The sequence below is a fragment of the Rhinopithecus bieti genome, unplaced genomic scaffold (genome assembly GCF_001698545.2).
Source record: "Rhinopithecus bieti isolate Rb0 unplaced genomic scaffold, ASM169854v2 scaffold_74680, whole genome shotgun sequence".
NCBI lineage: Eukaryota > Metazoa > Chordata > Mammalia > Primates > Cercopithecidae > Rhinopithecus > Rhinopithecus bieti.
In genome coordinates, this window is record NW_016828033.1 from 286,372 (window position 1) to 302,240 (window position 15,869).

Genomic DNA, 15,869 nt, shown 5'->3' on the forward strand with positions numbered 1-15,869 from the left:
AAAAAAAAAAAAAAAAAAAAAAAAAAAAAAAGTTGCATGAAGAGACAAGTCCTCTGTTAGTTGTACTGCTTTGCACCACATCTGGCAAATTCCTAAGCCCCTAAACTCTATAAATGCTGGTTCTCCTAAACGTTAAGTCTTTATAATTATCAGCTTAACACTGTGTTGCAACAAAGAAAAAATCTCAGAATCATCTGGGTCCTGCAGGAAGGCTAAAGAAAACTGCCTTGATAAACCCCTGTGCACCAGCATTCTCTCACCCATCCTCCACCACTCCCCAGCCTGGTTGGTTGGTTGGTTGGTTTGCTTGTTTGTTTGCTTTTGTTTTTGTTTTTTGAGATGGAGTTTTGCTCTATCACCCAGACTGGAGTGCAGTGGCACAATCTTGGCTCACTGCAACCTCTGCCTCCTGGATTCGAGCAGTTCTCCTGTCGCAACCTCCCCAGTAGCTAGGATTACAGGTGCCTGCCACCACACCCGACTAATTTTTTGTATTTTTAGTAGAGATGGGGTTTTACCATGTTGGCCAGGCTGGTCTCGAACTCCTGACTGCAAGTGATCCACCCACCTTGGCCTCCCAAGGTGCAGGGATTACAGGCATGAGCCACCGCGCCCTACCCCTAGTCTGGTTTTAACTAAGGGGGTGATCTGAAATCTGACAGTTCCAGGGAGGTCAGGCCCTGTTTACCAGTGCAAGCAAATTCTGCAGCCAGCCCCAAGATTTAGCTCCTCTGCTGAGCAAACTGAAGTGTGCTTAGGACCTTGGGCCAAGCCAGCCTTATCTCCCTGTCCCCACACTTACATACCTAAAGCAGACCTAGCCTTATGGGTGAGTCCTTCAACTGTTATCCTCCAAACTGAGGGTGACCTGGAGTTGAGCTGTGTTTTCCCTGGAAAATAGATTGGGGTCAGATTCAACTCCAGAGCAGAGATATGCCCATTTTTGCAGATATCATATAGGTTTAGGTTTACCAGAGAAAATACAGGATGCCTACTTATGTCCTAAGTACTGCATGGCCCATACTTATTCTAAAAAATTATTTGCTTTATTTAAATCTGGAATTTACATTTAACTAGGTGTCCTGTATTTTAGTTTCAAAATCTGGCATCCAGGCCCTTTGTAGGAGCATTCAACCAATGGTGGTGTCTCCACAAACATTTAAGCCTCTTATTAGAAGGAACATTAACAAGAGTCGATTTCAGGAGGACACAGTTATAATAGCAAGCCCAAAGAGTGGGTGTGAGTGCAGGAGTATTCTATGACTTTTTAGTTGTGAGAGAACGGAGGGCTGTTGGAGCTCCTGCAGGGACTCCCCCAAATGTGTGACCAGGATCACCATCCTATTCTGAGACCCTCAGAGACATCTCTGCCGGGACACATGCCAGTAATTGGAAACATAGCAAGGGCCCCACTAGCTCAAACCAAGTTGTAGAGTTTGAAAGTCTCACCCGCCGGCCGCCCGCCCGCCGCGAGCCCTGCCCCCTGCGCGGCCACGCCCCCTTTTTCCTCGCGGCCTCCCGGGTCAGCTGGTGCTGGCGTCAGGCGCTGGGCGGGCTCGCCAGGACCTGGCAGGGCTTGTTTACTATGGCCGATGATCTGGAGCAGCAGTGAGTTAATCCTGTCCCTTTCTCTCTTTCTGTCTGTCTCTCTGGGCCATGATCCTGGGACTGTCTGTGGCTGAGAAACAGTTGTAGACACCTTCCCGCCCTTCCTTTTCCAGGTCGGCCTCCGGGGAGGGCGGGGGGTGGGTGCGTTGCTCGCTTTGCATTTGCCCAGAAGAGGCAGCGGCTGAGCCTGGGGAGCCATGGGAGACGCGCTTGCCCGCAGCCCGGGGATCCTGGCTTTCTACCTTAGTCCTCGCGAGTGCCCTTCATTCTCGTCTGGTCTCTGGAGAGATTCCGTGTTAATGTGTGAGATCCCCGAAAGCAAGCTTGTGGGACGCGGGTGCCGAGGTAGCAGCCAGGCGTGCTCGTCTCGACTTGCCCCAGAACGGGGGTCATGGGGATGGAGGGAGCCTCCTCCCTCCGCCCGGCAAGGAGAAGGTGTGGAGAGACTGGAGAGGTCTCCACCGCGCTGAAATTGGTGTGGAACAACGGGCTGGCAAGTTTCTTTAGCTGTCACCCACCGAGACACGTAGCCGCATGTGATCCTAGTTGATAATGCTTTTAATAATCATAACATTTTTTATGCGATGGTTTCACATTTAGAGCTATTGGGATTTGCTACCACTCTCTCAAGGGCATCAGGTTTGGGATACCACCTGTAGGTGGTGTGACTGGCAGTTCGCAATCTGATAGGAGCAAGAAAAAGTTGCTACGAGAAGAATGACTCAGCTCCCAGCCGAGCCTTGGTTTCACCAGAACTGGCCCTTTCCTGGACCCTACTGGGTCCTGCAGAACTGGAAGTCCGGGAAACTAATTAACTTTATGACCATAATTAATAGCTTGCTGGGCTTGAAAGAAATGTCCAGGGGAATGTTTCACTTTCTAAGATGACTTTTCCAAGACGAAATTTGCAATACTTTAAAGGACTTAGGGAACCAGAATATTAGAACTGGAGGACATGCAGGTAGTTCAGCTCCTTTTTACAAATGAAGAAGCTGGTGTCCATAGAAATTAGGAGACTTGTATTTTTTAGTAGAGACGGGGTTTCACCGTGTTAGCCAGGATGGTCTCGATCTCCTGACCTCGTGATTCGCCCGTCTTGGCCTCCCAAAGTGCTGGGATTACAGGCTTGAGCCACCGCGCCCGGCCAGAGCGAGACTCCATCTCAAAAAAAAAAAAAAAAAAAAAAAAAAGAAATTAGGAGACTTGCCCAAGATCACAGAGGTCTAGAACAGGATTCTCTCCCAGCACAGAACCCCTTGTGCTTTACCATCAAGTTGACAGAGACCATCCTAGCCAGGTTAAGTTCATGGCTGAATGTCTTTTCTGCTCCTTGCCTCAATTTCCCACCCCAGCCCTTACCTCCCGCATAGTTTTGAGCACATACAGTGTGCCAGACACCATTTCCAGTGCTTTACTTGTAACATGTTTGGTGAAGAAGGAAAGCAAAGTAATTCTCCCACCAAGGACTATCTGCTGAGCAGTCCATGATGCTATTCCTTGGGTAGCGTTTCTCCTGAGCTCTGCTTTGGACAGTAACAGGACAATGTGGGATCCAGGTGTTATGATCTGACTTGTCACAGCCTGTGATTTGGAGAGAAAATTTGTCTCTTAAGGCTGGCAAAATCCTGTGGTCTTGGTCCCCGTGCTTCAAGCCTACAAGGAATTCCACTAGAATATTAAAAGGATTCTGAGTCTCCCTAGGATTAGATCGATTGATATTGACAACTCTCATCTGGCTAAAACCATTGATGTATCACTCCCAGTTGCAACCCCAGTTTTTCTTTCAAACTTCAAACATCCACTGAGAGTTGCTACTTGCAAAACACTGGGAATGTAGACAACTTGTGATTTAGCTGGGGGGAAGGAAAGTTTATTGGGAGTTTATCTTGTGCTAGGTATTATTCTATGTGCTTTAGATGCATTAACACATTTAATCTTTATGGCAACCCTATGAGGTAGATATTATTACCTCCCTTTTAAAGATGAGGAAGCTGTGACACAGAAAAGCTAAATAATGTGCCCACAGTCACATTGCTGGTAAATGACAGTGCTAAAATTGGAACTCTGGCCTTCTGAGTTTAGATCATACCTCCCTTGAGAAAACAGAGATAAGTGTAAAAATGTGACTAAGTTCTGTGAATATTTGTATATGACCTTGAAAAGCTGAGGCTTGAAGGTTTAGGGAGAGAAACCTGGATTTGAGATAAGGGGTTCTAGTTCTGGTTCTTTTTTCTAACTTGTATGACCTCTTTGGGCATCAGTTTGCTCATCTGTGAAACACAGAGGCTAGACTAGATGATTCCAAAGGAAACATCCTAATCTAAAATTCTGTGCTTCAAATGATGTATCAGGATGCCCAGTGTGTGCCAAGGGGATTTGATCATTGTTCCCCTCATTCCCCCTTAGAGTGCCCTACCTTGAGTATGCCAGTGTTCACAGGCCCTTCCTATAGCTGTAGATGTCTGTCCTGTAACTCAGGCAGAGTTCAAGAAAAGAGAAATGTCATATACAGTTAGCAAGGAATAATACAAACTGTCATTCATTGAGCATCTCATTTGTACTGGGCAACTTACAAGTGTCCTTACATATATAGATGCTCAAAGACAGGTTATTTAATGGGCCAAAGCCATTCTGCTCACCCATGATAACACCATGATTCAGGTCCAGGAGATGTGTGTGTGTATGTGTGTGTGTGTGGTAATTCCAAAGCTGGTGCTTTTAACCTCTACCTTGCAATGACTTAAGGTCACTGGGTGTGAAGGAGAAAGCAGGATGAGTTATCTGTTTTACTGCATGTCATGGGAGGTGAGGACATAGGTGAGCTTTCTACTCATTTTACAATCTAGAAAATAAGACCAGAGGGAACCTGTGTCCTGTCAGTGAACCATAACAGAACTTGAATCCAGGTCTCTCACCTCCTCCTCCCTGCCTACCCCATCTCCATGGGTTGGACTGATTGATTACCTGAGAGATCAGTTGGGCACAACACAGTATTCCGCACTTCTAGGGGCTTGGAAGAGGGTGCACATAAACACCAAGCAGTGTCCTGCCAGTAGGGGAGATGGCATGGGAATTTGTCCTACTGTTAAGAAACAGCTAGTACTGAAGACAGCAAAGGATAACTGAAACATTAGTTAAAAGATGCCTCTCCCTTTAATCTCCTTGAACATAAATTATGATAATCAGTAACAAAGAGAAATTAGAAAGCTGTAGTGAGATAATAAATGTGACAGAGCTTTGTAAACTGTAAAGTATTGTATACAGGATGTTCTGAATATCTATTGAAACAAGGGGCATGTTGTTCATATCCATTTACCAAAAAGAAACAGTCTATCAGGCAGCTAGGGAACTGCTGGCTGTCATGGTGGGCAGGTCTCCCGAGGCTAGGGAACACCCTGCCTCCTGAGAACTCTTTTGTAACTCTCAGCAAGGTTAAGAGCATCAATGTTTCTTTCCATTGTTGCCAATGAGTGTCTCTGTCTCCTTCTCCCAGGCCTCAAGGCTGGCTGAGTAGCTGGCTGCCCACGTGGCGCCCCACTTCAATGTCTCAGCTGAAGAATGTGGAAGCCAGGATCCTCCAGTGTAAGTAGAACGGACAGCTTGTCCCACCTCCCTCATGGGGCCCAGGAAGGATTCAGGATCTTCCCAGAGCCTGCTACATTGAGCCCAATGATTCCTAATTAACAGTGTGTATGGAGTGGGAGGAAAGGATGTCAGTTGTGTGAGGGAAGAGGTGCATACAGAAGGCACCATATCCAATGATAGTGCTTCCTCAACATCTCCCTAGCCATGTGGATGGTTCCTGTCACTTCCTGCAACTTCACCTCAAAACCTATGCCAGTGCTAGCTAGCATACACAAACACATACATTCTCTGGTTCTTCCTTCCTTCTCCCCCACTTCTCTCTTCCTCCTTCTCTCCTTCTCTCTTCTCACCACACAAGTACTTCTTAGATTTACCACCTGCAGACCCTCGGACCAACAATCTTGCATTCTCTGATATTACTATTCCCGCGTTCTACCTGGTTTTGCCCCCCACCCCCCATCTGGTTACCACAGTAGTTTGTGATTTGCAGACCAGCTGTCATCAGCACTGTTATATTGCAGCAGGGCATCCCACTAGCAGCAGCAACCACTCACTCAAACAAGCCCCTCAAGCCACTTCTTCCCATATTTCCCATATGATCTTCTCCACCACACCCCTACTGCCCCAGCCATTGCTACCCTTTCTCTTCTGGGCCCGAGTAAGTGCAGACAAACAGCAGCCAGAGCTTTCAAGCCTCTGTCCAGGATCCAGGCTGCTTCACCCAGGCAGCTCTGCCCAGGAGACTGCTGTCACACCAGCAGAATAAGCACTGTCCCACCTCCGTCTCTCACCTGAGGCTCAGTCCACACCCATCACGCCCTCCAACTGGCTGGACCACAGTTCTGTCCATCCATCAAGCCCCAAGCACACACAGGTTCAAGAGCAATGGATGCAAGAGCTCTGTGTGGTTGGTGGTGTCACTACCACCCTGGGCCTAAAGGGAGCTGGGCACACTGTTTCAAGGATTAAGACGGTCCCGCTTACTACATACAGACTAAATGATCTACAAATGTGATTGGAATTGAATACTTTAGAGTGTGTAGTGTTAAAGAAAAAGTGATTCTGACAGATTAAATCAGTAAAGATCATTCAAGACTATTGCAACAGAGGAGAGAGATCAGGCTCAGCTCTTGAATACAGTAAGGACTAGTAGGGATTTATAACCAAGCAGCAGGGTGAGGGGGGTCAGTGGATAGAAAATTACTGAGGAAATATCAAAGATAAGGGGAGTTCTTTTCAAACCAGTTTAACAGAATCATTGCTGAAGGGAAGGTCAAAGGTGAGGGATGAGGAACTTGATCAGATATGAAGGAATTCTTACTAACTGACGTAGTATGACTTACTAATCCTGACTTAGCAGGATTCTTGCTAAGACTGAGCTAAACATTTGGAAGACAGGGCAGGGGCCAAGGTCAAAGCCTAGTCAAGAAGAGGGCTCAGAAAGGCTTGCCTAAAGTTTGGTTCAGGAGAGAGTCGTTTTCAGTGGTCAGAGGGTTGTGAAAGGAAGGAGCTGAGGGAAACTGGGGAGGGTTGGGGAAGGGAGAGATGTGAAGAGTGGTAGTCCAGGCAAAATGATGATACTGTCAGGAAACAGACTTGTTGACTTGCCATGGGATTCTTTCCTCCCCAGGTCTCCAGAATAAGTTCCTGGCCAGATATGTGTCCCTCCCAAACCAGAATAAGATCTGGACGGTGACTGTGAGCCCCGAGCAAAAGGACCGCACCCCACTGGTGATGGTGCACGGCTTTGGGGGCGGCGTGGGCCTCTGGATCCTCAACATGGACTCACTGAGTGCCCGCCGCACACTGCACACCTTCGATCTGCTTGGCTTTGGGCGAAGCTCAAGGCCAGCATTCCCGAGGGACCCAGAGGGGGCTGAGGATGAGTTTGTGACATCGATAGAGACATGGCGGGAGACCATGGGGATCCCCAGCATGATCCTCCTGGGGCACAGTTTGGGAGGATTCCTGGCCACTTCTTACTCAATCAAGTACCCTGAGAGGTAATAAGGAGATGCCTCCATCCCTTGTGACCTAATTCCTGACCTTAATGGGAACTTTCCAGTATTCGTTTCCAAAGTTCTCTCATTCCCAGGTGATTTAAGGGGCTATGGCACCTACCAGAGAATATAATGTGTCTTCTCCTCTTTCTGCCTTTAACATAGAGTTAAACACCTCATCCTGGTGGACCCATGGGGCTTTCCCCTCCGACCAACTAACCCCAGTGAGATCCGTGCACCCCCAACCTGGGTCAAAGCCGTGGCATCTGTCCTAGGACGTTCCAATCCATTGGCTGTTCTTCGAGTAGCTGGGCCCTGGGGTGAGTAGCCTGTAGTATCTCCTTAAAGGAAGGCTGTAACGTTCTAGAAGCCCTACTGTGTCTTTCCCACTTATTCCTAAAAAGTGGGAATGGGCCTAGCCTTGTTATTTAAAGCTGTTAATCTGAACCAGATCACTTTGTTCAAGGATTGAGAAGTTTTTTGTTTTTTGTTTTTTGTATTTTTCCCTTCATCGGCATGGGAAAGCTTTTCCTGTGCCAGGAACAGGTGGAGCAGAATAGCTACCAGAGTTTCACTCTGTCTCCCAGGCTGATGTGCAGTGGTGTGATCTCAGCTCACTGCAACCTCTGCCTACCGGGTTCAAGCCATTCCCCTGCCTGAGCCTTCTGAGTAGCTGGGACTGCAGGTGTACCCCATCACACCTGGCTACTTTTTGTATTTTTAGTAGAGATGGGGTTTCACCATGTTGGCCAGGCTGGTCTTGAACTCCTGGCCTCTAGTGATCCATCCTCGTCAGCCTCCCAAAGTGCTGGGATTATGGCCGTGAGCCACCACACCCAATGTGTGTGAAATTTTATGAAAACCTGCTGGTGATTCATGCTCAGTAACCACTGAATCCTATCCCTGTGGTTCACCCAACACCTGCAGCAGGGAGAGGTCAGAACCAAAACCTCCAACATAACCCACAGTGGCAGGCAAGCCCCTCTGAACCATGCACTTGTCCAGGCAAGCACCACATCTTCACCTGCTCCGTGTCACCTAGCACTTAGTAACTGTCAGCAAATTCTGTCGGTAAAAGGGAGAAAAGGAGGTGGAGGACCATGGGGAGCCAGCCATAATGAATAGTGTCAGTATCTCCAGCCTTCTGACCTCACACTGCCAGCACCCTTCTCTGCTGGGGAGCTTTTTACTCTGATGACGGGAAAAGCAGATTCCGTGATGGAAAAGATTGATGACACCTATCTTGTACTAATGGTTGTGATTACATAGTAATATTCAATAGCCAATTATTATGAGTTAATTGCTGATAGCTAAGTAAGAGTTATCTCTCTAGGTCCTTCAATAAAAACAGAATCATTCCAGATAAAGAAAAAAAGCATTTGAGTAGAAGATAGGAGTTTAGGAGTTCTGAGAGAGAGGGAGGACACCAAGACGCAGGTGCCAAAGGAGAGGAAGTGGGCAGAGGTTCCCAGCACTGTGGTCTCCAACAGACTCTATAGTCCTTTGCCAAAAAGAAGGCCTACTTGAGCTACTCTCCCTTCTTCTCGCCTCTGGCCAGGCTCCTGCAGGAGCATCAGAGCTATCGTGGTTGTGGAAGTTGGCCCGCAGCCATGAAGGACTATGCAACAGGGAGGGCCAGGCCCATGCAGATCCTCATGACACCCCCCACCCAGCCCCTTCTTACCCCCTCTTGCTTCTCATAAACAGAGAGAAGACCAGAGAGAAAGAGAGAGAGATCAAAGATCAGAAATTGATCAGTAGATCAATTGATCAGTAGACCCAATTTTTACAGTCTGTTGTTGGATGTGTGTATACCATAATGAGGTGAAAGGAACAGATGGTTGTGGAACAGTGCCCTGGGTCTGAGTCTGAGAGGTGTTTAGTTCACCTCTCCACATATTCGACTACAGGCCTGAAAATGAGAGTGCTCTTGGGAGGTGGTCTAGTTCCATCTGCTGCCATCAGAAGATTAAAAGGCCATAAGGGTGTCTAGGAGAAAGAGAACAGAGCTCAGGCTCTAAAAGAAGAGCATCTCAGCCATGGATTCTGATGGGGAGGGCTTGTGATTCTTGCAGGGATAGATCTTGGGACTTCATTGAGCTGAAAATAACCTGGCTCCTCAGTGATGTTAGACTGTCTCTAAATTCTTTGGTAATGAGCTGACTTTGTCATTTGAAGTCACCTGGACCTTGCCAGTAGATTCCTGCACTCTTTCTGCTGCTGTAATGTTAAATGAATAAAGCAAACAAATCCTTAGGAGAAATAAGATTTTGTTAAAGTTGTTAAAACATACACAGGCAGGAGTCTTCCCTGCCCCACCTCCCAAACTGGCCACTCTGTGTTTTTCTATCCCCTCCCAGGGCCTGGCCTGGTGCAGCGATTCCGGCCGGACTTCAAACGCAAGTTTGCAGACTTCTTTGAAGATGATACCATATCAGAGTATATCTACCACTGCAATGCGCAGAATCCCAGGTGAGGGCGGCTTCCCAGGCTGGCTTGGGGCAGACAGTTGTTAGGAGAAAAAACTCTTAGCTGCTGGAGTTCTGGGCTTTATTTCTTCTTCAACAAAGCTCTGACTCAGGGAAACATAGGCACTAGCAAGCCTCATCATTTCCAGAGAGTACCCCAGGGATAGACCCAAAGGAACATAGAAGATAATGGATTCATTAAACATGCTGCCCGTCTCTAGAGGAAGGCCCTCCCTGTTCCCTACAGGTATGCAATTGGCCTGATAAGCAAGAGTCTGGAAAATACTAATATTTTAAAAGATGTTTTAATGGAAAAGGTGATACAAACATGTTTTTTTTTTCTTTTTTAGGTCAAAATAATTAGCAAAACATGATATTTTCAAAAGGAAAAGAAGTCTTCTCCTGTCCCAGGCATATAGTCCCTAAATTTCCTTATTATTTCCAGTCTAAGATAGCATGTGTGCCATTTCTTCAGAGGGCCTCCATGTACAGATTCCTTTGTACACACGTGTGACTGTATCTGTTGAACACATTACTACAAATAGAATTTCTCAATGAAAGAGCATGCTTTTTAAAATTTAATTATGTGCCCTTGAAATGCCTTATCATTGGGACAGAAATTTCTTTGCATCTTTGGAAGATTAGGGGATGTCCCGAGAACTCTGAGAAGTTCCTATCTGGTGCTGCTTATTGACACAGCTGGCCCCACAAACCTACCTCCCTGCAGTTTGGGCAGCGTGGATGGCAGGGCAGTCAGGGAGGCGATCCTTTTACGTGGAACTGCCCTGTGACTGGCTGATACCACGAGGCCATGTTGGTGACACCCCGAGCTGCTGGGAGGCATCTCAGCAAAGGCAGGCTTACTGCCCTACCCCTTTCTAGGGCTGTCCAAGTCACTTGTTGTGAGCCCAAAGCTGTGAAAAAGGCAGAGATTTGCATTCCAGCAATACTGTCTCAGCATTAACCTCAAATCCAAATAGCTGTTGGGCAGTGTGTGAGCTGTCCAGCATTCCACATGAGCTCAGCTAATTGAAGAACCCTGATCAAACAGTATTATAGAAACTCCTAGCTCAGCAGTCACATCAGGTTCCCCTGTCTTCCTGCCCTTGGCCCTTCTCTTAGCCCCCATGGGCTCAGTGCCCATTTCATACCCACCTGAGGCCCCACAGGCCCAGCCCTAGCCCTTTCCCCAGAACTTTCCCCATCCCAGACCTAGTTCTGTACAATGTCCTCCCAACCTAAGCCACAGAGTATAGAACTCTGCAATTCATTTGTGTCCCAGAGGAAGCAAAGGTGACATCAGTGACAACCAGTTCCCTCACCCACAAACACCATCACTCAATTTTGTAACTTCCTGAGTTTTTTGACTTTGTAACCCTGACAAGCTCATGGTAACACTTCCTTGGAAAACATTTCCTTGGAAAACATGAAATTTGACCAATGTGTTTAAGGGTATCTACTTCACCTCACCTAAACTTAGGGGCTTTGTATATATTTTTATTTTCCTAATGATGTCCTAGTGAAGTAGGTATAATACTCTACATTTATAGATAAGGAAATTAAAGTATATTCTGGTTGCATGACTTGCTAAGGAAACACAGCCGAGGATTTGAATTCATTTGACTCCAAATTCCATACTTTTTCTGCTATGTTGCAATATCTTAAGAAAAAATTATCTATTTCTGGTGGCTTGGGCAGAACTCAGGTTCCCGTTCATCTGTACATGTAAAAGAGGATGGAGATCTAACAGTACTAAACAGGCCAAGCCTAGGAGGCAGCAGTGTCCCCAACCTGCCCTATCTCTAGCAGAAGCTGCAGACCAGCCCAGAAAGCTGGCTCTGTCCCAGCCTTGTGGACACCTCATGATACGGCCTCAATTCATTCTGCCTGAGCAAATGACCAGGGGATGAAATAGATTACATTGGCATTTGTTGCTTCTTGCTTAACAGAAATTGCTGCTCCCCCAGGCCTTGGAAGACTGATTTTTAATTCCAGAGTCTTCTTAGGAAGCCCTTTTTACTACTATAGTACTCACTTTTAAGCATTCACCTCAGATGAACTTCTGACCATCTCTCTAGACCCCCAACATGCTAAATCCCCAGTCTGTGTTTTCATAGCACCCAACCACCTTTTCACCCTTCTGGGGAAATTTTAAGTTGTATTTGTTTGTTTGTTTGTTTTTGAGATGGAGTTTTGCTCATTGCCCAGGCTGGAGTGCAATGGCACGATCTCAGCTCACGGCAACCTCTGCCTCCCAGGTTCAAGCGATTCTCCTGCCTCAGTCTCCCAAGTAGCTGGGATTGCTGGCATGCACCGCCACACCTGGCTAATTTTGTATTTTTGGTAGAGATGGGGTTTCACCATGTTGGCCAGGCTTGTCTCAAACTCCCGACCTCAGGTGATCCGCCCACCTTGGCCTCCCAAAGTGCTGGGATTTTAGGCATGAACCTCCGTGTCCGGCTGTTTGTTTGTTTTTTTGAGACAGAGTCTCACTGTGTCGCCCAGGCTAGAGTGCAGTGGCATGATCTTGGCTCACTGCAACCTCTGTCTCCCAAGCTCAAGCAATTCTCCTGCCTCAGCCTCCTGAGTAGCTAGGATTACAGGAGCACAACACCACGCCCCACTAATTTTTGTATTTTCAGTAGAGACAGGGTCTCACCATGTTGGCCAGGCTGGTCTTAAACTCCTGACCTCAAATGATCTGCCCGCCTCAGCCTCCCAAAGTGCTGGAATTACAGGTGTGAGCCACCGCGCCCAGCCCAAGAAATTTTAAATTAAATAACAATTAATCATATGATTATTTACTTAGTGCCTACCTCCCTAACACAGGAGCTAAAGTGTGTGAGCTCCAGGAGGGGCAACACCCTACCTTTCTTGTTCCTGTGTCCCCTTTCCCAGCCCAGGGCATGACAGATAATATTTGTTGAGTCAATAATAATCCATTTCATTCTCAGATTCTTGGACAGTTCGTACTGTCATGGGGTTGTTCATAAGTGTTCCTCTGAACTCTTCTGTGATAGGAGGCCTCTGGAATTTTGGTCATCTGCTAATCTTACCAATATTTAATGAGCCCAGTGTGGGGCTTTGACAGGAATACAAAGATAACTAAGATTCTGTCTCAGTATCTGAAGAGACCAACAAGTTGACATATTCTGCTGTGAAGCTTATCTGTTTTGCTTCTGACAGTGGTGAGACAGCATTCAAAGCCATGATGGAGTCCTTTGGCTGGGCCCGGCGCCCTATGCTGGAGCGAATTCACTTGATTCGAAAAGATGTGCCCATCACCATGATCTATGGGTCCAACACCTGGATAGATACCAGTACGGGAAAAAAGGTGAAGATGCAGCGGCCAGATTCCTATGTCCGAGACATGGTATGTTGTACCACCCAAGGAGTGGAAATGATGACTGAGAGTCAATCAGCTCTCAGCCTTGGGGTAGAGAAGGGTGATCAAGAAGAAAGAGGAATGGACAGACTGAGATAGGGCAGTAGATTTGAGAAGTTTGGAAGCTCTCTTTGTAATATCTTTTTTTTTTTTTTTGAGATGGAGTCTTGCTTTTGTTGCCCAGGCTGGAGTACAATGGTGCAATCTCGGCTTACCGCAACCTCCACCTCCCAGGTTGAAGCAATTCTCCTGCCTCAGCCTCCCGAGTAGCTGGGATTATAGGCATGCACCACCACACCCAGATAATTTTGTATTTTTAGTAGAGACGAGATTTCTCCATGTTGGTCAGGCTGGTCTCAAACTCCCGACCTCAGGTGATCTGCCCGCCTCGGCCTCCCAAAGTGCTGGGATTGTAATATCTTAATTAGGGGCTTCCTACTTTTCGCCAGTTCAGCTAAAAGGCTGGTTGTTGTCTAGCAGCCAGGTACCTGCTGCTACTCCAGCCCCCATGAAGTTCGTACCCCAAAACCAGAGCCATGGGCAGTAGAGTGAATAGTAGAGGCTGCCATGAAGCTCCCCACCACACCTCCTCCCCTTCTTTCTTAGCCCTCTCCACCATGTGCTAATGAGTGTGCTTAATGAGGCTGGGTGCCAACCATGGGCCCGGGTTTACTGGACCTTTGGATTAAATGAGCAGATCAGTGGTGGGGCTAACATGGAAGGAAAGACATAGTGAATATTCATCAAATAGGTAGAATGGGATATTGGGATTCATTGGCTGTCAAAGGAAAATACCAAGATCCAAGCGAGAAAAGTGGAGCATTATTTCTGATAAGAACTGGTGGGTGGCAGGCAAGCAAGTCTAAGGGGAAAATAAATAGTGTGAAGGCTTCCCAGTGCCAGGAAATAAAGGGCCATCCCACCCCTGCGGGTCCTCTCTCCACAGGAGATTGAGGGTGCATCTCACCACGTCTATGCTGACCAGCCACACATCTTCAATGCTGTGGTGGAGGAGATCTGCGACTCAGTTGATTGAGCCACTCTCTGAAGAGGAAGAGGAGAAAGCCAGAGAGTCACTCTTGCCTCCCTGTCTGCTTACTCACCCACTCTGTCCTTTCCTCACCAACTAACATGTGCCAGCCAGGCAGAGTCTTGGGCTGTTCCCAGAATAGGAGTACAGTGAAAAGAACACTCTTGATCCCACACTGAAGGCTGAAGGCAGAAGCCACAAGAGGCCTTGAGTGCCACCCCCAGGGAAGAGCATAAAGGGTTGCACAATGTCACTCATCCACTCCTTGCCAAGTGTTACCCAGATGGTGGAGGATGTGAAGGGATTGCACCGAGCCACATTCACTCTCTCTGCAGCCTTTCTTCCTCTGGGCAAAGAAGGGCTTCCAGTGGCCTTTCCTAGCTCTGCAGTGTTTGTGGGGATAGGTTCCATGCAAGAACACCTTCCTCCTCCATGCCCCACTTCACCTCATCCCATACCAGTTCCATCCAGGGTCTGGTTAACTGCCAAGAGCAGGTCCTGGAGTTCCTTTCACCTGCAGAGTCCTTTTCATGACCTAGAATGTCTTGTTCAAAGCCCTCATTGACAGAGGAGGAAACAGGCCAAGGCAGGACATGGCTGGACCATGGTGATACAGCTCTGTGTGATTCAAGTTCTGGCTAGAGCCCAGGTCTGCCGGCACCCTCTGCTTGTTGCACACTTGATTTGCTAAGGCTTGAGACAGGCACCATTGCCAAGGGGCTGGTCCTGGTCACTGGCTGAGGATAAGCCCGTCCCTGCCCCACATTCTAGCCCCACTATGTGGGGGTGCTGTTGTCCTGCCTGTGTCTCATCCCTGGCTGCCTAAGCTAGGGACACTCAAGTGCTTCCTTCCTTGCCCCATCTTCCTCCCAACTGGAGGCCTCTGAGCCTCCCCTGTGCCTTGGGCCCTGAAGCCCCACATGTAGTATAGAGCAAAGGTGGCTCCTTTTGAAAGGGTGGAAAGGCCCTTCAGTCCCAGGGCCATGTCTGGGTTCTCCATGCCCATCAGTCCCTGCAGTTCCTCTACCTGCCCCCAGAGCTGAGGCCATCTGCAAGCCCCTGCCCATGGCCCAACGGGGAGCCTCCAGCCACCAGTTCCCTGTCCTTATCAGCCACTGGGTGGTTCCCACTGCATGACCCTCTATCCCTCCAATCTGTCCCCGTGGCTTCCAGCTCAATCCACCCCCGACCCACCTGTCAGCCCTCTCCCAGGGAGCTGTTTCAGGGGTTCTGGGCAGTAGGCTGGGCCTGGCCTCAGAACCTGGCAGCTCCCGTCTGCTCCTTCACTTTTGTAAAACCAACCCTGTCACCAGAATGGCATTAACTCCTGGTGCTTTGTACTACTGGTCCAGCTGCCCTGGGCTCCTTTTCTATATTAATAAACAAATGAGTAAAAACTGCCGGTGGCGATGATGTTTAAAATTGCTCTGACAAGAGCGCTGGTGGTGCTGAATTCGCAACAGCCTGTGTGATGCCTGAGAGAAGGGAGTCCTGAGGGTTGCCTGCCTACCCATGACTCCTTCTCCTTTTAGTGTGGCATTTGCCTGCTAGACCCAGCCAGAGTCAAGGTCAGCACAGGCCCTCTCAGCCAACCACTCATGACAAATGAGGAGTCGAGATCTAGAGTGTGGATGGGCCAAGCCCCAGTTCACAGAGAGAGGTGGAGCTTAGTACTTCCTGCTGCCCATTAAGCATCCTTTCTTCCTAAGTTCAAGGGAACGCACGCGTGTACTGCTCCCTACATCCTGTTCTAACTTCTACTCATCCTCTGGATCTCAGCTCAAATATTCCTT

At 48.0% G+C, this 15,869-nt stretch overlaps 1 protein-coding gene across 2 annotated transcripts in view; it reads left to right on the top strand.

Annotated features, from left to right (window-relative positions):
* The window catches only part of ABHD4 (abhydrolase domain containing 4, N-acyl phospholipase B), a 22,931-nt gene extending 7,458 nt beyond the window's left edge, over window positions 1–15,473 (top strand). The window contains exons 1-7 of one of the 2 annotated variants that reach the window (XM_017864224.1): window positions 1,522–1,608; window positions 5,102–5,190; window positions 6,824–7,196; window positions 7,359–7,513; window positions 9,554–9,665; window positions 12,848–13,034; window positions 13,993–15,473. In XM_017864224.1, the coding sequence (XP_017719713.1) occupies window positions 1,586–1,608; window positions 5,102–5,190; window positions 6,824–7,196; window positions 7,359–7,513; window positions 9,554–9,665; window positions 12,848–13,034; window positions 13,993–14,082 (1,029 nt within the window). In that variant the 5' untranslated portion in view covers window positions 1,522–1,585 and the 3' untranslated portion in view covers window positions 14,083–15,473. Of the gene's footprint in view, window positions 1–1,521; window positions 1,609–5,101; window positions 5,191–6,823; window positions 7,197–7,358; window positions 7,514–9,553; window positions 9,666–12,847; window positions 13,035–13,992 lie in introns of those variants that run through there. The other variant, XM_017864225.1, reaches the window with a different exon arrangement.
* The last annotated feature ends 396 nt before the right edge of the window (window positions 15,474–15,869 follow it).